At 41.2% G+C, this 23,905-nt stretch overlaps 1 protein-coding gene across 1 annotated transcript in view; it reads left to right on the top strand.

The window, feature by feature from the left end:
* Window positions 1–23,878, top strand: part of LOC126095546 (putative inactive carboxylesterase 4) — a 34,786-nt gene extending 10,908 nt beyond the window's left edge. The window contains exons 3-6 of the mRNA XM_049910325.1: window positions 626–911; window positions 9,883–10,068; window positions 20,636–20,856; window positions 23,705–23,878. Coding sequence (XP_049766282.1) covers window positions 626–911; window positions 9,883–10,068; window positions 20,636–20,856; window positions 23,705–23,878 — 867 coding nt within the window. The remainder of the gene's footprint in view (window positions 1–625; window positions 912–9,882; window positions 10,069–20,635; window positions 20,857–23,704) is intronic.
* Window positions 23,879–23,905: the final 27 nt, after the last annotated feature.

The following is a 23,905-nucleotide window of genomic DNA, read 5'->3' as shown; positions in this document are numbered from 1 at the left end:
GAAGGCTTTAGGGAATGATATAATATTTTGTGGGTTAACATGAACTCTAACGGTTGCTCTATGGTAGTGAATCTATAACATGAACTCTAACGGTTGCTCTATGGTAGTGAATCTATTTCAGAAGATGCAGGATCGTCGGTTCATGTATACATACAATGATCAGTGATCCCCTATAAGGCGCCATATTTGTTCCAACTACCGTTCCACCTTCAACGCCTGTTAATTCGCGTCTTGGGGCCATAATCACGTGGGAAACCTTTTCACATGAATTGCCCGTGTACAAATGCAATGCCCTTTTAAGCCTTGTGTGCGAGATGCTACCGCCATCTGTATACGTACACATCGCTTTCCCATGACTTTGTTACCTCAGTGTATTTTTGTCCCGTCTTATCTAAGTGAGAACCTGGCATCGTCACACCAAGGCTAAACAGCCGACAATGACTGAAATTCGAACCTTTCGTTATCTGGCGATTTGCAGACAGTGTGACGATACCTTACTGTATTAATATTTAAGTATTCGGAAGAACACGTCGTTTAAAAAAAATGGTACAGTGGCCGCTAAGTATGTGTGGTAGTGTGGACTGGTAAAGCGAGTTGCCGCTTGACCGTACGCCGACGTGTGCAGGCTCCGCAGCCGGCAGCCTCCTGGTCCGGGGTTCGGGACGCTCTGTCTTTCGCGGACGCGTGCGCCCAGCCCGTGTTAGCCGGGTTGCTGCCCTTCACTCAAGGCTCTGACGACTGCCTCTACCTCAACGTCTACGCGCCGGCTACGACTAGTGGTCCCTTTCCCGTCATGGTCTACATCCACGGAGGAGCCTTCAAGACTGGCAGTTCTTCCGGCGCCACTCCGCACTACTTCGTGGAGAAGGGCGTCTTGTTGGTCTCAATCGCCTACCGTCTCGGCGCCCTTGGTAAGTGTATGGTTTTCTTTTTTTTTTTTGGGAGGGGGGGGAGGTGGTGGGACCACCTAATCTCATGCATTAACTATGAATGTAATCTGAGATTAAAAAAAGAACGCTACACGAAGGAATTTTCCAAGTGGGACGAATATCGGATGATGCGATATATGTGTACAGACAAACAAATGATTACAATTTGAGAAAAATATGATGATTTATTCAAGAGAAAAAGATTCACCACAAATTGAGCAAGATAATAAAGCGTTAGTTCACCTCTGGCCCATATGCAAGCACTTACGCGTCTTGTCAATGATTGATAAGAATGTTCGATGTCCTCCTGAGGGATATCGTGCACAGTTCCATCCAACTGGCGCGTTAAGTCGACAAAATCCCGAGCTAGTTGGAGGGCCCTCCCGATTATGCTGCAAGCGTTCTCATTTGGGGAGAGATTCGGAGACCTTGTTGGCCAAGCTAGTGTTTTATTGGGTAAGCAATGGTTTGGCAAACACGAAGACATGCAGTAGAAATCCTTGCCGTGTTCTGATTCGCATTATCTTGCTGAAATGTAAGCCCAGGATGACTTGCCATAAAAGGCAACAAAACGGGCGTAAAATATCGTTGACGTACTGCTGTGCTGTGTGCCACGGATGACAACCACAGGGGTCCTCTTTTAAAATGAAATGGTACACCTGACCATCACTCCTGGTTCTCGGACCATATGGCGTACAACATCCTGTCCATAGTGGCTCAGTCCGAAGCAGGTTTCATAGCTGAAGACAATACTACTCCAGTTAATGGTCGAATTTGCCCAGCACCACTGCATGCGTGCTTGTTGGTGTACGGAGGTCAATGGTAGATCGCGCAAAGGTGCGCCGTGATCTCAGACCCCTTTCTGTGATCCGCATATTAATGGTCCTTGTGGTCACTGAAGCACCAGCCACACTTTCGATCGCTGATGATGAATCGGGGGCTCTGAGCGCCTGTCTGACAATTCCTCGGTCCTGAGGTTCTGTCGTCTCTCTAGTCAACAACTTCCTTGCTGACGCTGTGTTTGGCCATGGTTCACCTTCAATCCGTCCTCTCCAAAATGCTGACATCTGCTTACATTGCGAGGCGTAGTTAATGACCATCTGAGTTTACGGAATTGAAAGTCGCAAAGACTTTATGTCCTGGTATCGACATGTCCCCTGCGTACTATCCTTGCAGCTTCGCGGTGAAATTGCGCAGCAACGTACACTTTATCCATCGGCCGCCAAAGATTACAAAAAATGGTTCAAATGGCTCTGAGCACTATGGGACTCAACTGCTGAGGTCATAAGTCCCCTAGAACTTAGAACTACTTAAACCTAACTAACCTAAGGACATCACACACATCCATACCCGAGGCAGGATTCGATCCTGCGACCGTAGCGGTCGCGCGGTTCCAGACTGTAGCGCCTAGAACCGCTTGGCCACTTCGGCCGGCCCAAAGATTACAGTTTTGCATTTTCCGTCGATACCTTTACGAAATTAGGGGAAAAACACCCACACGGAATTAAATGAGCGTAAAATGGTGCGACGGCGAAACAGAACACAGTGAAAAATAAAATCTTTAATCCTATTTCTTATGAATGTATTTATTCTGCAACATCGCACTGTGCTGCAACCTTCTGTCCATACTAGAAAATGACGAGACCATTACAAGGAAATACAGCTTACGTGTAACCTTCACCAAAAAATTAGTGTTGTCAGGACGCTTCATACAAAAACTGCCCACAACGTATGACCAAATCCAGGGAGTAGCTAAACGAGATCCTTGAACCTGATGAGCGAAAAACGGCACAGAGAACTCGCCTACACAAATTTAAGGGGGTCTTCGAAAGAACTCACAACATCTACAACACAATACGACTCTCCACATACCAAAAATGGTGTACTAAAACACAGTTATCAAGTCAGAAGCACTGACTGCCAGTGAAAGTCTTACCCTTCACATAAAAGATGATATGAAAATATTTTGAAAGCGGAGAGCAGTATCATGAGAAAGATACTCACTCTGAACAAAATGGTAACTAGCTATAGACTAAAATGCCGGAAAAAACAACAAAATTATCCAACCTCGCCGTAGACATTTAAAATAGAAGATTTACCTACAGAAGTGAAACATAAACGCAACGAGTTAAAGCTGTAAACTGGAACTGATAAGTCGACATACACGTAGAAAGAACCCAAATAAATTCATAGATGGTATTAGACACAAACTCGTTTGGAGAAAACATTGATAGATGAGAAGAATAGGTGGAGTGGGGAACTGCGAAGAAGGCACTAACAAAATTGACCTCGATGGGTATCTAATCGTAGCTGCTCAGCCAAACTTTCTCCAAGTTCAATGACGGTGTTCTGTACCTAAGCCAATTGGTCTGTGACTTGTAGAGAGCAAAGGTACACATTTGATGTGGTGGGTCTTGTACCTCGTAGAGAGGAGATAGTTCTGAATAATGACTGATCACCAATTTTAGTTGACCAAGAATATACTGATCGTGTGACTAGGGCCTCCCGTCGGGTAGACCGTTCGCCGGGTGCAAGTCTTTCAATCTGACGCCACTTCGGCGACTAGCGCTTCGATGGAGATGAAATGATGATGATGACGACAACACAACACCCACTCCCTGGTCGGTGAAAATCTCCGACCCAGCCGGGAATCGAACCCGGACCTGTAGGATTGACATTCTGTCCAGATGACCACTCAGCTCCCGGGGGCGGACAACCAAGAATTGATTGGCAAGCGATTTGCTGCCCAAGGCGCGACTACCCACTCTTACAATCCGTTATAGAAATCAACGTCGCCTGTCATGCACAGTTTGTTGCCAGAGACAGGTGACTTGGGCGCCTTTTTGCCTGAACTGACACACCCTGGGCGCAGTGTGACGTGAAACACCAATGTCTGCTTTATCTCGAAGCCGGAGAGTACCACTCGTCACGCACCGACGATCAGGCCGCGATAAAATGGGCTGACATCAAGAGACTCCCCAAACCTGCCGCTACTGCCACGTCGCGGTCACCAACAGCTTCACGTTACTCCAGACACGGGACACACTGAACTACTACAGCTATGTCTAAGTCAGCTACGCATTACTATGCATACACTGATAAGCCAAAATATTGCGACGACTGGCCACCACGACGATGGATTTCGCCTGGTGACGTTGCGGCCACGTGACGCGGTAACAAAAGTATGTATTCGCAGCGCAGACGGATGGGGGATCACCGTAACGAAGATAAGGGCTGCAAATGGGGAAATCCACCGAGATAAGCGACTTTGTCAAAGGACAGATTATTATTACGCAGATCCTGTGAACGAGTATCTTGAAAACGGCGAAGTTGGTCGAAGGTTGACATGCTACTGTCGCAAGCATCTACAGAAAGAGGTAGAAGGACAGTGAAATTACCGCTAGGTGCTAACTGGTTGAACGTCCACGGCACTTCACAGAACGTGGAGATCGGAGGCTTGTCTGTTCTGTAAAGTGGGATAGATGGTGAAGTGTGGCATCTCTGCCAAAACAGCACAATGCCGGTGCACTCACAAGTGTTTCGGGGCATACCGTTCATCGTTGAACATGGAGCTCCGCAGCAGACTACCCCGACGTTTTGACGTCAATAGCCCAAAGACATCGATAATTACGATTGCAGTGGGCACGGGACTATCGGAATTCGACGGTCGATCAATGGAAACGTGTCGGCTCTTCAGGCTAATCATATTTTTGCAACGCGGGGTCGATGGTCGTCTCCACAAACGCCGTAATCGAAGTGAACGGCGACCCGAAATGTGCAGCACGCCGCGGACGCAGGCTGGTGGGAGCTGTATTATGGTGTGGGAGACATTCTTCTGGGCTTGCATGGGACCTGTGGTAGTAATCGAAGACACGCTGACAGCTGCGAACCACCAGCATCCCTTCATGCTTTATGGCTTCCCTGACGACGATGTCATCTTTCAGCAGTATAATTATCCGTGTCTCGAAGCCAGAATCGTGCTACAGTGGTTAAAGGAGCATTGTAGAGAACTCACGTTGATGTCTCCGTCTGGGCCGCTATTGGTCGCCCTCACCGCGCACGCAAATCAGTGGTACGTTATACAAGCAATTTAAATGACATGTGCACAGACATGTAATGCCATATATCTCCACAAAAGTACCTCAAACTGTGTGTTTAAATCTTTGATTCTTAATAATGACAAAGTAACAAGAACAGTCAATAATAGGACAGATTTTGAATTACGAAGGGTTTTAAATGTCGTACTTTACTACTGACTACACGAATATACAGACGAATGCTCCAAAGATAACTAAGGCTTCTGTTCAACGTACAATGTTTCATGAAAGCCACACCTTTAACTCCATTGTTGTTGTATGTAAGAATTTACAATTAAAAGACCGGGTGAAAAAATAGGAAAACACCAAGAGTGTATAGATCGTTCTTGTATCGGACTGCTAGTGATAAAGGAAATTACAAGAAACAAGCCCACCAAATACGTATTTCTAAGACAGTTGAAGTACCAATTCAGCAAACCTGTATATAGACACTGTTAACGTCCATGTTTTACAGGATTCTGTATCATGTCCTTAGCGCGGGAAGACTGATGCACCATAATGGAGGGGATCCTTTAACCACAAATCAGTACTTATACGGAAGCATCATTCATGTCGAACCCGCCCCGCACTTTCGTATACGATGTCTTACCGATTTTGGACACTGTCAGACAGGTAGAAACCCGGTTCTAGCGTCGTGGAAATGTATCAGGACAGCTGGCTGTTGATGGCCTGGGATGACGAGCAGCCATTTCCGCCCCGTTGGATGTTAGTTGCTCTTACACAACGTTCCATTTATTAACTGGATTTCTCCTTCGGTCGGTTCCCCCATCTTCAAGATTTTAGTGGTGTGCAATACGTAAATCTACAGAATAATTTAGCAAGAGCTACAGCTTATATCTGAAAGATAACCTCACTCTCACACAATCTCATGCTGGTATACTTACTCATATGTCCACTCCGTGCCACAGACTGTCTAATTTCGTTAATTAAGTGAAACATTAAATATATTCTCGTGTGTCACTTAGAGTTATTGATTCCCCACTTCCTATATTTTAATAATCACAGATGGCAGAAACAGAAACATTTTACTGAGTATAACAGTGTGTGACCGTGTTTAATCGCTTCACTGGACAACCAAGACCTAAGTAATTTAGCAGCCACATATCGTTCGAGCAGCCCTGGTGCTGAATCAAAACATTTGCTATCTGTTACGTTGCGTAGTGCGATACGTACATCTTATCAGTACGTGACAGTTCTGCTGTAAGGCTATTAGTGCCATTAAAAAAGAAACGAACTGGAGGCCCTAAAATGAAAAACCGCTGAAGGGATCGTGCTGCCGTTGCCTACGGAATAAGGTGTGCTTCCCACAAGAGCGCTGAGACGCACGGCTTGGACGCACGGCCACCTGATGACAGGGAAAGCAGGTGTACCTGTCGATCGGCAACAGCACTTAGTCGTGCTGAAAGCGGAGAAATGGAGGCTTCAAAAGAAGATAAAATGGGTGTAGTGCATTTTCTGACGGCAGAATGAGTGCGGGGAACGGAGTTCTTCAAATAATGGAATAAGTGAACTAAGAGCAATGCATGTCCGTTGGATGATCGAGCCATGGCAGAAGCGAGTCAGTGAAGGACGGATGTCACAGGAGTATGTCGCACAATCTGGAACGAGACACTCGTTACCATCGCCCAGCTGGTGGATGCCCTCATTACTGAAGACCGTCGAGTTTCATTGGCAGCCATGGACCCGTAAGTCATTTTAATGACAATGGTTACTGAAGTTAATAAAGTTAGCAACAAGTTAGGAGAGTCTTTTTGCTAGAAAGAACAGATAAGCAGTTATCTGCAGCCCACTTAGAAATTGAGTGACCACCATTTAGTTCTAGTATGATGGACATAGAGACATTAGGGGCAAAGTTTAAATGGATAGTAAATTGCGCTGTGGTGAAGTATGTGTCGAACTAGTGGATTTAGGACAGAAAAGACCCATAGTGGTTCAGTAACAAAATTCGGAAATTGCTGAGGAAGTAGAGACTGTTGCGTTCTCGGTTCAAGAAGGAACGCTCAAATGACAGGCAAAAGTTAGTACAATTTCGTGCGTCTGTAGAAAGATCGATGGCGGAAGCGTACAAAAACTACGATCGTCACCGTAGCAAACAGATCTTGCCGATAACTCGAGAAAGCTTTGGTCCTACGTAAAATCGCTAAGCGTGTCTAAGATTTCAATCCAGTTACTCGTTGAAAAATCTGGTGTGACAATAGAAAACAGCAAAAGGAAAGGCGAAGTTTAAATCTCGCTTTTAAGAAATCATTCAGCAGGAGGATCATCCAAACATACCTTCGTTTCACCGACGTCCAAACACCCGATGGTGGAAACAGTAATAGGCATCTCTGCAGCAGAGAAGCAGCTGAAAGAGTTGAAAACAAGTAAATCTCCAAGTCCGGATGGAGTCCTAATTCTGTTTTACATAAAGTACCGCATTGGCCCCATACTTAGGTTGCATTTATCGCGAATCTTTCGCAGGCTTAGAGGAACGGACCCGCAAAATTAAAGACTAATATCTTTAACATTGGTCAGCTGCAGTATCCTTGAACATGTTCTCAGTTTGAACATAGTAAATTACCTTGAGACGGAAAAACATGTCCAGGAATCAGCACGGTCTTAGATACCATCGATCGCGCAAAACTCAGCATGTCTTTTTCTCACATGATATACAGCGAACCATGGATGAAGGGCAACAATGAGGTTCCATATTTCCAGATTTTTGGAAAATGTTTAACACGGGTCTCCACGGCACACTGTTAAAGAAGTTACGAGCATGTGGAATGGGTTCTCAGACATTTGAGTGGCTCGATGAGTTCTTAAGTGATAGAACACACTATGTTGTTCATCAGAGCCAAGGGTATCGCCAGGGCTGCGCCAGAGAAGTGTGACAGGAGCGCTTTTATTCTCTACCTACATAAATGATATGACGAACAGGGTGAGCATCAGTCTGTGGCTGTTTGCTGATTACAGTGTGGTGTACAGGAAGATGTCATCTTTGAGCGACTGTAGAAAAGGCGACTTAGACAAACTTTCTAGTTTGTGTGATGAATGGCAGCTTTCTCTATATGTATAAAAATGTAACTTATGTGGATGAGTAGGAAAAACAACCCTGCAACTTTCGAATACAGCATTAGTAGTTTCACGTCTGCTAAATGTCGGAAAAACGTTCCAAAGCGGTATGAACTGGAACCAGCACATACTGACGGTAGTAAGGAGGGCGAATGGTAGGCTTCGGTTTAGTGGGAAAATTTCAGGAAAGAAGACCGCGTATAAAACACTAGTGCGACCCACTCTTGAGTACTTCTCGAGTTTTTGGGATACCCACCAGGTGGGATTAAAGGTAGACATTAAAGCAGTTCAGAGGCGGGCTGCTAGATTCGTTACGGGCAGGTACGACCAACACGGCAATATTACGGAGATGCTTCCTGAACCCAAATGGGAATCCCTAGAGGGAAGATAACGTTCTTTTCGCGGAACACTACTGAGAAAATTTAGAGAACCGGCATTTGAAGCTGAATGTAGAATGATTCCAGTGCCGCCAATGTGCATTTCGTGTAAGGACCACGAACATAAGATAAGAGAAATTAGGGCTCCTTCGGAGGTGTATGGGCAGCCGTTCTGCACTCGCTCCATTTGTGAGTGACTATAGCGGTTGAAGGTACCCTACGCCACAAACCATATGATAGCTTGCAGAGTTTGTATATGCAGTGTAGAGATCGGATTGAGCTTTGGTATGTAGCGATCGGATTGAGCTTTGGTTTTGGAACAGGCATTCAGTGTCTTCGTACCGTTCTACGACGAATTTCTGTTCCCTACCCTCCTTCCTCTGCAAGGAAAGCCACTACACCCTTTTACTCTTCCTTTGAAGCCACCATTTCTCTGTTTCCAGCACGACTGAGTGCAGCAGTCAGTGGACGCGTGCTCGTCGCTCTGACGTCACGTGGTTATGCAACCGTGTCTTTCTAGTGACGACTTAGGGGTCTCAGCGCTTTTATAGGCACCACATCTTCTTCTGTTGCAAACAGCATTATGATTCCTTCAGCAATTTTCGTTTTACAGCGTCTGGATCGTTTCTTTTTGAATGATTTAATTAATTTTAAAACTATTTTTTTACACAATATCTTCTACACCACACAGCAACGATAACAATAAAAATATAATTCATCTGTCTTCTTAGGTAGGAGTATAAAAGTTAAACACCGGAGAGCTTAAATTTGTTTCCATGTTGACATTTAAGACCTGTGATTAATTCAAGTTTTCTGGTATCACATGAGTGAATTGTTACGTACGTAGTCTACAATGGGTTTGGATTCACTCATTATGGTTGTATAGTACTTTCAGATGTTTGTTTGGCTTATATTTTGATTTAATATATACTGCTCTCTAATAAAGTATAATCTTCATAGACAAATTCACAAATCACTATTTCTTTGAACAACATGTTGGCACATAGAAGATACCTGGTAGAGCCGTGATGAACCATTGCAGGAAGAGATACATGGTCCACTCGTTTGTCTGAAAGGAGAGACTACATTTAAAATTTCACTGCCCTGTACGAACCAATAATCCTATCCATTTGATTCTAAAAATTCGTAAGTCACTTTGTGCCTCAGGAGCATCCGTATACGTTTTCATGTTCAACATGTTTAACCAACACAATTTAGAAATTAATATTGATGACTCTGAGTACAGCAAAGGATCGTCTCCCAAATAGGGCTTACGGGACTTCTAAGATTATTTCTCTGCTGAGTACTCCCTATCCTGTTGGATACTGCTTTTTTATTTCAGAGCAGAAAAACCAGAAACCAGATGTTAAAGAAACTTGTATATTCAATAAACAAAGCAGTTGATGTCTGATAGTTCTTGTGTGGCAGGGTTCCTGAGCCTACAGAATGAAGATATCCCGGGCAACGCCGGTTTCAAGGACCAGGTGCTGGCCCTGCAGTGGGTGCAGAGGAACATAGCGGCCTTCGGCGGGGATCCCAGCAGGGTCGCCATCTTTGGGGAGAGCGCAGGCGGCGGCTCCACGTCACATCTCTTCCTTTCGCCTGCGACCAAGGGTGAGCACCTCCTGATCTGTCAAGACTATAAACCTTCGTTCTAGAACTGGAAGACTCCTAAACAAGGTACAAAAAGGAAATGGGCGGAATGTAGACATTTCATTCTTTGTTTGTTTTCGGTATGGCCAGCTTTACTTAAGTTTCCCCAAAATCCACATATGCTTCAATCCCTTGACATTAGTATTTCTTCTCTTTCCTGTCTACAGTTACAATGTGATAGGTGTAAATTATGTTTTCTGATACACTTCCACCTACGTTTTTTTAATTTGGATGTCTTTGTATCCAGTGCATCTTTTTTCTGTTGCCACCTCAGCTTTAAATTACAAGCCACTTCACACCACCTAGCTTTGTCTTTAAGCCCCCAAAAGCGTTCATAACAATCTTTGTCAGACTATTGGTGTTCATGTGGAGTATGTAACTGGAGGAGATAAGTCTCGCAGCCATTAATGTTTCCTGACACTGCTATGCATTTTGTCATTCTTCTCAGACTTCCTATCCTTCTTTCCAAATTCCTTAAAGTTTATTGCATCTGTTAAAGTTTTCTATTAGAAGTATTATAAATCAAAAAAAGTTTCGGATGTTAACTGAACCTCGAGTCTTTTCGCCATAATCAGCTGTGGAGGAGCGGATTGTCAAGGCTGATGTTCTAAGCACTTAGGGCTGTTCCTCGAGCCTTTTCAGCTAAGCTTTTGTTGGAGATGATTTCCTTTTCTTTTTCTGGAACCACAGTCAGGTAAAATTTTCGAAAAGATATTTTCGCCACTTGACTGTATATGAAATCTAGATAGTGAAATAAACACTTTCTTAAGAGAATTCTTCTTCTCTAGAGACATTGTTGTCTGAATATCAGTACAACCTCAAGATTTTTCAGGCAGAAATTGTTTCGCTGATCGTCATCAAGCTAAGATACATTCAACGTCCGGTCTGTATTCTTATTTTGATGGTGGAATGCCCATCATTACGTATTTAATAAGTAAGTCTTCAGGAAATCTCCATTGTAATACAGTACTTCCATAATTGTTCTTACAGTTGTGAGTTACTGTTTCACTTCTTAAAAATTTATGTCTTGTGTAGCTCTCACAGTACCATAAACGCAAATGATCTGTGTTGTCCTTCATTTAATGAACAGGTCATTTGTGTATATGTTGCATAAGAATAGAGCGAGAACAATGTGTTGGGAAAATTATTTTTCTGTAACTGGCATCTACTGTTCTTTTTTCCGTGAGAATACTGTCATAAAATAACCACTTTAATGAGAGGCTCTGATAAGATACGCAAAGTAGGAATCTTTTGTCAACTGATCAGGGTTCATTGGCAGAATCCTGTAAAACCTTTTGTCGGCTTATCGGGTTTCGTTGGAAGTTTCTTGTGACTCACTTTATCGCAGTGAGCAGAAAAATCAACAAACACAATGACAATGATCTTCCTGTCCTCAAATCATTAATCATCCTACTGCGAAACATTTAACTATCCTCTCACTTTTTTATGTGCCATGTAGTTCTTCCAGTTAAGATTCTCAAACCTTATACATTCGCGCCATGCACACTGATTGCATTAAAGTTTTCTGTTGAGTCTTGGAAAATGTTATGTATCAATAACAACATTGATTGATGTAAAAATCATTTGCAGGCCATCAAAATTGCATCATCGGGAAGAACAACATACAATAAATTTAACTTATTGTATATCAACAGTTTACCAGGAAGAACACATGTTTAAATCTGTAAGTGATTATGGGGTTTGAAGTTTAGCACAGCACCAGTGTTTCGAAATCGGGTGATTATCAACCCGAACTGAGACTTGATGACATGATGCCATACGGAGACCCAAGGCGTGCCTCAAATAACGTTGGGAAACTCCTGTTTCCAGTGTCATTGTTTAGCGTATCATTGTCAGCGCGCCTCTCGGTGCTGACATGCCAAATGACACCGCAAGAAAGGTCACTGTATTGTCAGTCCGCGGTGCTTGGACATCGTTGCACTGTCTTTGTGCATACTTCTCTTGGTGCAAACAAGTGCATTTCATGACTCAAGGCACTCATCGTAGCTGTATGATAGTGCATAGCCGAGCAATCAATATATCCATCCTCTCTCAGTGTTGTCGTTCAGCATAGCACTGGCGGCGCGCCTCTCTGTGTGACGCTCAAAGGAGACTTAAACGATGGTCTCTGTACTGTCATCCGCAATGCTTAGAAATCCTTGCACTACCCATATGGATATTTATCTTGGAGCAAACAAGTCCATGTCATGTCTCAGTGTGCTGAGCGTCGCTGTATCATGGTCACAGCTGAGCGATCAGTGTGTCTGTGTCCTCTGCACGACTGTCGTGGTATCCTCATCAACACATGCACGTGTTGATAGACGTTTCTCCTTCTTCCTCTGCATTTGTTTCTTTTTTTTTTTAGTCAGTTTGATGCTGCTATCTATGAATTCCTCTCCTGTGACAACCTCTTCAGAGTAGAACGTGCAACCTACGTCCTTAATTATTTGCTGGATGTATTCCAGTCTCTGTCTCCAACTACAGTTTTTGCCCTCTGCAGCTCTCTAGCACCATGGAAGTCATTACCTGATATCTTACAGATGTCCTGTCATCCTGCCCCTTCTCCTTGTCAGTGTTTCCAACATTTTTCTTTCCTCTCCGATTTTGCACAGATTCTCCTCATTCCTTATCTTATCAGTGCACCTAATTTTCAATATTCGTCCGTAGCACCACATCTCAAATGCTTCAGATATCTTCTGTTCCGGTTTTCCCATAGTCCATGTTTCACTACCATACAATGCTATGCTCCAAACGTACATTCTCAGAAATTTCTTCCTCAAATTAAGTCCTATACTACAATACTTCTATTGGCTGGGAATGTCTTTTTTGCCAGTGCTAGTCTGCCTTTGATGTCCTCCTTGTTCTATCCGTCGTGGTTAGTTTGCTGTCTAGGTAGCAGAAGTCATTTGAATGTTAAGCTACTCGCTGTTCTCTTTTCTGGTACTTCTCCTTACTTTCGTCTTTCTTCGATTTACTCATTAAATTGTTCATTCCAGTCAGCAGATCATGTGATTGTATTTCACTTTCACTCAGGATAGCATTGTCATCAGCGAATCGTATCATTGATATCCTTTCACCTTGACTTTTAATTACACTCCTGAACCTTTCATTCATTTTCACCATTGCTTCTTCGATGTACAGATTGAACAGTATTATTGTTCTCCTGTTTTTAATTTAATAATTTCTTTGGCTGTCTGAGCAATTTTTCCTTACTTAACTTCTATGTGTTCTTTCCCTTATGGTTTTTTGTTTTTTTTATGTTGTAATAGATTAGGTGTTTATACTGTTATAATTGCTGGTTGGTCTTCTAATTCAAATTATTCTTTGTTAGGTTCCCTGCATTCTGTTGCTCAATCAATTTCTTATGAAGTTAGATTGGCTTTGATTTTATTACCTTTAATTATTTTGATTGGTAGTTTTAACATGTTTGATTTTATAAATTACCAGTTTTTTTGTTGATTTATCATTATTTCTTTCCCTTTAGCTTTGGAATACAATATTATCAATCCGAGAATTTCGTTCTTGGTCGTCCACTCTTATTATTCCCTCTTGGCTCTTGTATATATTGCATACTACCTATATCTCCCTATAGCTTACCCCTATTTTTCTTAGAATTTCGAATATCTTGCACCATTTTACGTTTTCGAACGCTTTTCCGGGTGTATAAATACTATGAACATGTCTTGATTTTTCTTTAGTCTTGCTTCCACTAACAATCGCAACATCGGAATTTCCCCTCTGGTGCCTCTACCTTTCCGAAAGCCAAACTGATCACCATCTAACACGTCCTCAAATTTCTTTTCCATTCTTCTCTGTGTTATTCTTGTCAGCAATTTGGATCCATGTGCTGTAAAGCTGATTGTGCGAATAGTTTCGCAGTAGTCAGCTCTTGCAGTCTCCGGAAATGTGTGGATGATATTTTTCCTAAAGTCAGGTGATATGTCGCCAGACACATGCATTCTACACACCAGCGAGCCACTTCTCCCAATGATGTTAGAAATTCTGATGGAGTGTTATCTAGCCTTTCTGCCTTATTTTATCTTAAGTCCTCCAAAGCTCTCTTAAATTCTGACTCTAATTCTGGATCACCTGTCTCCTGCTGTTTCTTCTTCTATCACTTCAGACAAATCTTCCCTCTCATAGAGGCCTTCAATGTACTCTTTCCACCTACCCGCTCTCTCCTCTGCATTTAATAGTGGAATTCCCACTGCACTCTTAGTGTTACCACCCTTGCATTCAATTTCACAGAAGGTGGTTTAGACTTTCCTGTAAGTTGAGTCAGTCCATCCGACAATCATATCTTTTCAATTTCTTCACATTTTTCATGCAGACATTTCGTCTTAGCTTCGGAGCACTTACTATGTATTTCATTCCTGAGCGACTGGTATTTCTTTATTCCTGAATTTCCCTCAACATTTAACCTATCAACTGAAATATTTCTTCTATTAGCAATGGTAACCGTATCCAACCCCTTTCCGTGTTGATTCCTCGTGACTAATATCTTAAACTTCAGCCTACTCTTCATTACTGATACAATATGATCTGAGTTTATATCTGCTCCTGGGTACGACTTACAATAAAGTATCTGATGTGGGAATCTCTGCCTACCCGTGTCACCCGGCCTTTTCCAAGTATACATCCTCCTCTTCTGATTCTGGAACACAGTATTTGGTACTACTAGCTGAAATTTATTACAGAACTCAATTAGTCTCTCTCCTCTCTCATTCCTTGTCCCAAGCCCATATCCTCCTCTCTCTACCTCATCTTCAGCTTGCGATGTCGGCATGTATACCTGAATTATCGTTGTCGGTGTTGATTTACTATCGATTTTGATAAAAACAACCCTATCACTGAACTGTTCACAGTAACACATTCCCTGCCCTACCTTCCTATTCATAACGAATTCTACTCCCGTTTTACCATTTTCTGCTGCTGGCCATATTATCCTATACTCATCTGACCATAAATCCTTGTCTTCATTCCACTGCACGTCACTGACCCCTTCTATGTCTAGATTGAGCCTTTGACTGCTAATCAAACATGCCACCCCTACAGCACGGAGAAACTAGATATCGTTATAAACAAATTGCGTTAAAATGCGGTTTATGAATGAGAAGCCTGCTGCGATATGTTATCATCCATACGTAACGTAAATGACGAATTGCCTACTTACTTCATTCGTTTGTGATGAAATACTAAACTTTTGCACATGAAAGTATGGATTGCACATCTAGTCCATTTGACGTTTGTTGCGTGCAGTCTTAATAATGATTTTAATGGTGGACATTGTCCTTTACACAGTTAGTACTAGAGGACAATCTTTCCTATAATAATATACAAATTTCCTCGATTATATCCATCACTTTAGCGACTCTAATACATCCAGATGTGCTGAATAACTTGTAACTCGTTTCTTTAAGGACAAAGGTTCTTTAATTCAGTATGAATTGAATATTCCAAAAGGTCTTTAATTTGTAGGCAAACGTCTGAGGTATCACCAGCAGATGAAGGTTTGATGCCACAAATAAGAAGTGTACTGGCTGCCACGCCTCACTCAACACACTCAGCTTCATTTTTAAGAACTCTTTTAGTGTACTTCAGGATTAACCTGTATTTTCTTTCGCAGTCAGTCGAATAGACCTTAGGAGTGTTCTTTCACGTAGCATTACCAATCCATTCAACAAATGAACTGCGAATTAAGCTTTATTTGAGCAAACTCTTCGTGATATGTGGGAATTTCGTATGAGTAGATTTTTTTCACTTTCTGTTCTTATCATGGATTAACTAAATACTGCCTCACATCTGAAAAAGATTGCCAGTCATATACGTTTTTTACAATGAAACTCAGTAATTCGGTTAACTACATCTTAGAATATAAAAGCAAAAATTGTGGTTCTGCCTGATCTATTTTTGAAATAGTGGATTAGTAGCCGTTCAGAACTTGAAAGAATCACTATGACCAAGGATCATGGCTTTACACGCTTGTACTATGAACCCAAAATTAAGGTCATAAGAGTCCATTAAGTTCGCCATTAGGGACACCTCGTCCCTTGGCAAATAAAAAGTTTATCGATTTCTGAGAACTTCTGCAGCGTTTAATTTAAAAGATGAAGTGTATTATCGTTAATCCTATGTTGCATTGGTATAACTTCGTTAAATGTTTGTAACGTGTGCACTGACAGAAGGAAAAACATTCTGACAAAAAATGATTTTATTGAGTACTATAACTATTCATTTTCGTATATCCATCTTGCTACCGATTTTCATTATACAGTATCCTACCTTTTTTATTGATCCGTGCCTCTATCCGTTAAAAATAAAACCCTTGTAGGTTCACTTTATTGTCAGTGTGTCTATTTGTCCGACTGTTCAGAACCATTTCTCTCAGGAGTGGGTAGATGCATCAACTCATAATGAATGCTACATATTTTAAAGTCAATGGTTTCTTGGCAGTGTAAAAATTTTAAGATTATAAGTCACTTCAGTCAAATGATATGGCCATTTATGTCACGTATTTTGACACTCGAAAACTCACTCATGAAAATCTGCAGGGAACTTCCCGTTCCCCTAGAAACATGAAATTTGGCGAGATGCAAGGTTTCACAGTAAAAATAATGGAAAAAATCCGAAAATCGTTAATTTATATGAATAAATCCAGCTACACTACTATGTAAATTGTTTATATTTTATCTAATTCACGATGAGCCCATTTCGGCAAATTGCTATGTAATATCGTTGCTGTCATGTCCTGTCTGTTTTAGAATTATTACTTTCTCCCATATGTACAGTGGAGTTGTATGTCGGATATTACTTGTTTTCCATATCATCCAAGCTGTCAGAAAAATATCACATATGGAAAACGACATACAACTCCATTGTACACCTGTGAGACAGTAATAATTCCAAAACAGACAGGACATGACAGCAACGATGTTGCGTAGCCCCTGACCATGGCAATTTGCCGAAATGCGCTCATCGTGAATTAAATAAAATATAAACAACTTACATAGCAGTGTAGCCGGATTTATTCATAACAATCATATCACTGAAAGACATATTTTGCACTGCGGGCCCCAAAGAACAAATGTTAATTTGTAATTACGTAACACGAAAAAATATTTTTTCATTTTTCCTCCGTCTATCACTTTACCTGTCGGTCTGCCAAGACCCCTTTTTCTCTGAAAAAATTTGCGTATCGGATTCAAATTTATGTCACATACTAAGATGCATGTTTCATTGGCGATGTAAACCTTTTAAGCTTCTAAGTCAGTACAGACTATAGATATGGCCATTTATGTCACCTGTTTTGATATTCGAAAACTCACTCATCAAATATATATCGTACTTCCCGTTGACCTAGAATCATGAAATTTGTGAAGAAGTAAGATTTCACAGTAAAAGTAAAGGAAAAAAATCCGAAAACTGCTAATTTGCAATTATATAGCACGAATTGTTTTTTTTTTTTTTTTTTTCGTTTTCCATCTGTCTGTCTGTTACGACTCCTTTCGCTCTTGAAGAGATTGGCGTAAAGAGTTCAAATTTATTTCATATGGTCTATGGTCCCTTGGCGGCGTAAAAATTTTCAGGTTCTAAGTCAATGCACTCAAAAGATACGGCCATTTATGTCACATATTTTTTTACACGAAAACCACACTTTAAACTCTGTAGGGTACTTCACGTTGACGTACAAACATAAAATTTCACAAGAAGCAAGTTTTCACGGTACAAGTAAAGTGAATAATCCGAAAATTGCTAAACTGTAATTATGTCACTTAAAAATATATTTTTGCAATGAGAATATACATTGCATTCATCTTCCGTCAAAAATATAACATGCGACGATAGCTGCACACACACATAAAATGTAAGTTGTAATTATATTTTAGTAAGTAAATAAAAATACTTTATTAAATGTTCTATATTTGCATACATAAAATGAAGTCCCCTGCTCGCTTCATTTTGTACGTCCGGTGTAATTCTGAGGAATTTCTGTAAAGATTTTGATACGGTCTTTGAATTCCCAGCAGCGATATCTTGTCAGTATCTATATCAAAAACAGGTAATAATCGTTGACATTCTCGATTCTCAGGATGAATGTACTATACAGAAATAAACATAATTAAGTTTGCAGAGAACCCTCTGCGAGCAAGTCCTACTCACACTTGGCCATATTTTTTTAAATATCTGTATACAGTATGGCTTTTTTAAATGATTTTATTGCTTCACTAAGTTTCTAGATTTCTGTTGCTTTCTGTTATTATTACGTCAGGCAATTTCCTCGTCAGGAAATAAGTTTGCCCAGAGGTTAGTGATTTGCACATTCTTACACTACACTCGATTTTTCAATACACGAAAAACTTTATTTAATCTAATTATTTTAACATCAAAAAAACGCCTGCTGTGAAGACGTGGCTCTGATATCTGTGGCCCTTATGTTTCTGGCTTTGATGAAGAAACAACTGAATCGTGACAGTGTTGTATTTGGTGTTTGTTTACAGCACTAAAATCGCATTTTGCTTCATAGAAAAATATACCGCCGCTAACTCATTTTCTTCTTGTTTTGGCGCTTGATTGGCTTCTGAAATAAACGACTCAATTGTAGAACTGGTTTCATCGGAAGGGTGCACTCAGTGAGAAATAGTGGTAGCTGCGGCCACCCGTAGAAAATGTATCCCGACGCATTTCTCATAAAATCTCGAAACTATTTCGTCACTCACCGCGAAACGTACCTGCGTTACTCCCTCTCTATCTCCCTCTATCCCGCTCCCAACCGCCTATACTATCCCTTCCATTCTGTGGTTATTAAGTATTATTATTATCAAGTGAAACAAGAGAAAGGGATAATATAACAGTAGGCGGCCAGAGATAAATATTAAATTATGTTTCAAATGAGCGCCATGCTCCCTACAAATTATTTCAAATGCTTTCGGCGAAATGTAATGCAGGCTAAGTTCGCTGACCTATAATAAATCGTATATTTGAAAGAATACATTTTTTGACGAAATAAAGTTAGTGAAACTTTGCACTTTAGTTAATTGAATAACTTGAAATGATTCTTTCTGTTCCGGCTGTGGTGATATGTTACACAAAAAAATAAATTTAAATACGCCGCGTAATGGCGGCCAATTGTTGCCAGTCAAAGATCACCGCTGCTCGCTTCATAGAGACTGAAAAAATGCTAAATAACTTCTTGCAATTATTAATTCAAGAACAATTGTTTGCATGGGTTCTTGAAATAACACAACGCACTCACGTTTTATAAATATATTTACACTAAGCACAGAATACACACTTGAATTATTCGCTACGTACGAGAACAAATAGAACAAAAGCTACCCTTTTACAATAGCAAGCGTACATTATATACAATAGAAGAAATGATCTGACTCGAAGCGATTTTAAATATTTTTTTCTCTTATATATAATGACAAAGATAATAATGTTAGTTTCGAGAACGTTACGCACTACGATCTCATCTAATATAAATAATGTCTTCTTAATACATTGCAATCGCTGTAGTCTTTCTTTGACGCTAATTTAATACATTTTCATAATTAAGTTGTCGTTTATGTCCATACAATATTATTCAGAGTCCTTTTATTATTTACTTAAAATATATCGGCTTGAATACGCCCTCCACTCGTCCCCCCTCAGTTCAAAGCTTAGATACGCTATTCTTTCTTATGAGTCGGTAAAGAGATTTATTGCTTCTGTGACAGTTTTCATCTCATCGATGTTTTTGATGGATTACTTGTTGCATATAATAGTGTATTTACTGCATTCAGTACGTTTCCTATAATCCGCGTTTATAAACTGGAAATTGGTTTAGCTTGAAGTGTAGCGCCCACAACTTCATGTTATTGCATTATATATACTACCATCTAAACACCATATTACATGCCAAGACAAAGGAAAGTATTCTTATTATCAGACATCGTATTCGACGGTATAGCTAACTGGCCGCTTAATGCACTACAGACGCAGAGTATAACAAAAATGAGCAGGAGTGTGCTGTCTGTTAGGATGTGGCAATATTCTCTCAAACACCTCCTGTTTAACAAGATTACAGTACATCATTAAGGAAATCAAATCAGTCATTTCTATGAAATACGAAACGTATTCATTGACATTAAAAGGAAATTCGCAACAACTAATATAATACAGTTTAAAGTGTGGACACCATGAATGTACTCGTACGCAGTATGCAGACGTAGTGCAGATCATTACTTGTCTGGTCAGTTTTATTTTAGCAATTGACGATTTCCTAAATAACTTTTGGCGAATACCGGGATGAGTGCTTGCCGTAAGGCCCACATGTCTTTACTTTTAAGTATAGGAGACAAAATTTAATCTAATTTTCCGAAATAGTCCGATCTCGAGTATAGTTGTTCCCAAAAGTTTCGTATCTATCCTGAAATGATAGCCTGACATAAAATTTAATATTTTACGAATGTTCAATAAATCAGTACAGCGCAGTAGAGTATTACATTCATCGTTACTGTTTCATTGTGGTGAAATTTCTCTGCAGGTCTCTTCAGTGGGGTGATTATGGAGAGTGGGGTAGCGACGACCCCATGGGGGCTGACGGACATACCACGCGAGAGGGCGTATCGGATGGCGGAGGCGCTCGGCTTCCAGACGCAGGGCGATAACCATACTGACGACGACGACGCGCGGCTGGCTGCCTTCCTTCGCGCCGCCAACTACGCAGACCTCATCAGAGATGACACTCTCGCGCTCACGGACTTCGTAAGTCAACCATTTCCTAGCGCAAAACATGAGCAAATTACGGTCGAACCATCAGTTCAAAGCATACACGCATTATAATGTGGTATGCTCCAAAGAGTATCATCATGGACACAGAAATGTGTCATGCTGGCAAAAAAAAATTGTGATTATAGCTTAGCAATATCAGTTTTAATGTAATGATTCACTGAACCTCCCTACAGACGCCTCTTCTTCAGCATGTACACTACTGGCCATTAAAATTGCTACTCCAAGAAGAAATGCAGATGATAAACGGGTATTCATAGGACAAATATGTTATACTAGAACCGACATGTGATAACATTTTCACGAAATTTAGATGCATAGATGCTGAGAAATCAGTACCGAGAACAATCACCTCTGGCCGTAATAACGGCCTTGATACGCCTGGGCATTGAGTCAAACAGAGCTTTGATGCCGTGTACAGCTACAGCTGCCCATACAGCTTCAACGCGATACCACAGTTCATCAACAGTAGTGATGGCGTATTGTGACGAGCCAATTACTCGGCCACCATTGACTAGACGTTTTCAATTGATGAGAGATCTGGAGAATGTGCTGGCCAGGGCAGCAGTCGAACATTTTCCGTATCCAGAAAGACCCGTACAAGGACCTGCAACATGTGGTCGTGCATTATCCTGCTGAAATGTAGGGATTTGCAGGGATCGAATGAAGGGTTGAGCCACGGGTCGTAACACATCTGAAACGTAACATCCACTGTTCAAAGTGCCGTCAATGCGAACAAAAGGTGACCGACACTTCTAACCAATGGCACCCCCTACCATGACGAATACACACTTCCAATGTGTATTCACCGCGATGTCGCCAAACATGGATGCGACCATCATGACGCTGTAAACAGAACCTGGACTCATCCGAAAAAATGACGTTTTGCCATTCGTGCACCCAGGTTCGTCGTTGAGTACACCATCGCAGGCGCTCCTGTCTGTGATGCAGCGTCAAGGGTAACCGCAACCATGGTCTCCGAGCTGATAGTTCATGCTGCTCCAAACGTCGTTGAACTGTTCGTGCAGATGGTTGTTGTCTTGCAAACGTCCCAATCTGATGATTCAGGGATCGAGACGTGGCTGCACGATACGTTACAGCCTGTCATCTCGACTGCTAGAGATACGAGGCCATTGGGATCCAGCATGGCGTTCCGTATTACCCTCCTGAACCCACCGATTCCATATTTTGCTAACAGTCATTGGATCTCGACCAACGCGAGCATCCAACGCAGCGATACGATAAACTGCAATTGCGATAGGCTCCTTACACGAGGCATCACAACAACGTTTCACCAGGCATCGCCGGTCAACTGCTGTTTGTGTATGAGAAATCGGTTGGAAACTTTCTTCATGTCAGCACGTTGTAGGTGTCGCCACCGGCGGCAACCTTGTGTGAATGCTCTGAAAAGCTAATCATTTGCTTATCACAGCATCTTCTTCCTGTCGCTAGCACGTCATCTTCGTGGTGTAGCAATGGCCGAGCAATGGTGTGTAATGGCCAGTAGTGTATTTTAATATTAACTACAAAATTTAGTCCATACTGGGTGCTTTCCTATAAAAACAATGGTTTTGGTTTTCTGCAGTGAAATGTATAGTTCTATATTCGTAACATCTTTAATTCAGTTAATGAACAGCTGCCTGTAAAACACTCTCTTTCCTTGAAATGAGTGTAGAGTAGTTAATGTATAGAAGTGTTTTTAATACTAATATATAATTTCCTTGGTTGTTGGGCGAGGTTTGTTAGTTTCCAACTAGATCCTAAACAATGATAAATTTTCGGACACGCTGATATCAGATTTCTGTAGTATCCTTCCCACTTACGTACATTCGAGACTTTTTCTTAAAACATTACCGAAGGTTTTGTCGCTATCTAAAAATATATACTGTGTTCCTTGGTTAAGCTCTTGTCGTTTTCAGTAACTTGTAAAATTAAAATAGCGTGTCTTTTCCAAAAACCCGTACGTTTAGCAAGAATGCTTTGAAATCAACTGCTTATAATTCCGGATTATAGTTTATAATTTGTATCAACAAATTTTACTACTCTTAGTTACAGCAAAATGTTGCTTCTTTTGCCTTACTTGTACGGTTGCTTTTACTTTACCCTTTCTCCGGCTTTGAGGGATATTCTTCTGCTTCCAACAGTTATCAAAATATGTAGCAGTTTAATATGAAGCAGCATTCCTCCATATGTAATTAAGTCTGCATTAAATCCATCTGCTCCAGTTGCTTTCCAATTTCTTGTGGCCTTTATAGCTGCCATCTTTTATATTAATACATCCACTCATTTTATCTTGTATACTTTCGACACATGAAGTTTTATGATATTTTTCTGATGTTGTTTAACCGAACTGTTTCCCTTTCTGACGTGTCTTATGCTTTAGGTTTCAAAGTCTTGTACTTGTATAGGCTGAAAAAAGTATTAAATTTGCAAGTTTTGACAATAGTAAAGGATGATCGTTAATTTATGTCAGAAACAACGAAGGAACCAATTTAGAAACCTGCGGCACACTACATGTAATTACTTCGACTTAAGACTGCTAAACAACTCTTGACATAATCAGGAAATTCCTGTGAAGCATGTCTGGAGAGTCATGTAAGTACTAAACAATAATACTGGCTATTATGAAAAGAGACGCTGTTACTATTGTAGACTAGTTTCTTGTAGTAACACGGTGCTCTACATCAAGTGTTTGCTTTTACATTGCTTTAGACAGTTTTCGGGCTCAGGTGATATGTTGTATACAGTTATGCCGAACCGTTCTTAGTTAGACCAAAAAGTAGCTAATATCTCTGGTTTTACCAACATGGCGACCCTCGTACAGGAGAAGCGCTGTCCACTGCCGCTGGCGTTCCTGCCCGTCGTGGAGCCACCGTCGGACTCTGCGGTGATCGTTGAGCATCCAGCGGACGTTCTCAAGGCAGGCAGCTACAACCAGGTGCCCATAATTCTGGGCGTCACTTCTGGAGAGGGGATCATCATACCCCTCTGTAAGTAAAAAGATCTACGAATTCCCTGTCTTTAT

Source organism: Schistocerca cancellata, chromosome 8, assembly GCF_023864275.1.
Source record: "Schistocerca cancellata isolate TAMUIC-IGC-003103 chromosome 8, iqSchCanc2.1, whole genome shotgun sequence".
In the NCBI taxonomy this organism is placed as follows: Eukaryota; Metazoa; Arthropoda; class Insecta; order Orthoptera; family Acrididae; genus Schistocerca; species Schistocerca cancellata.
This window is presented reverse-complemented; position numbering and strand designations above follow the sequence as displayed.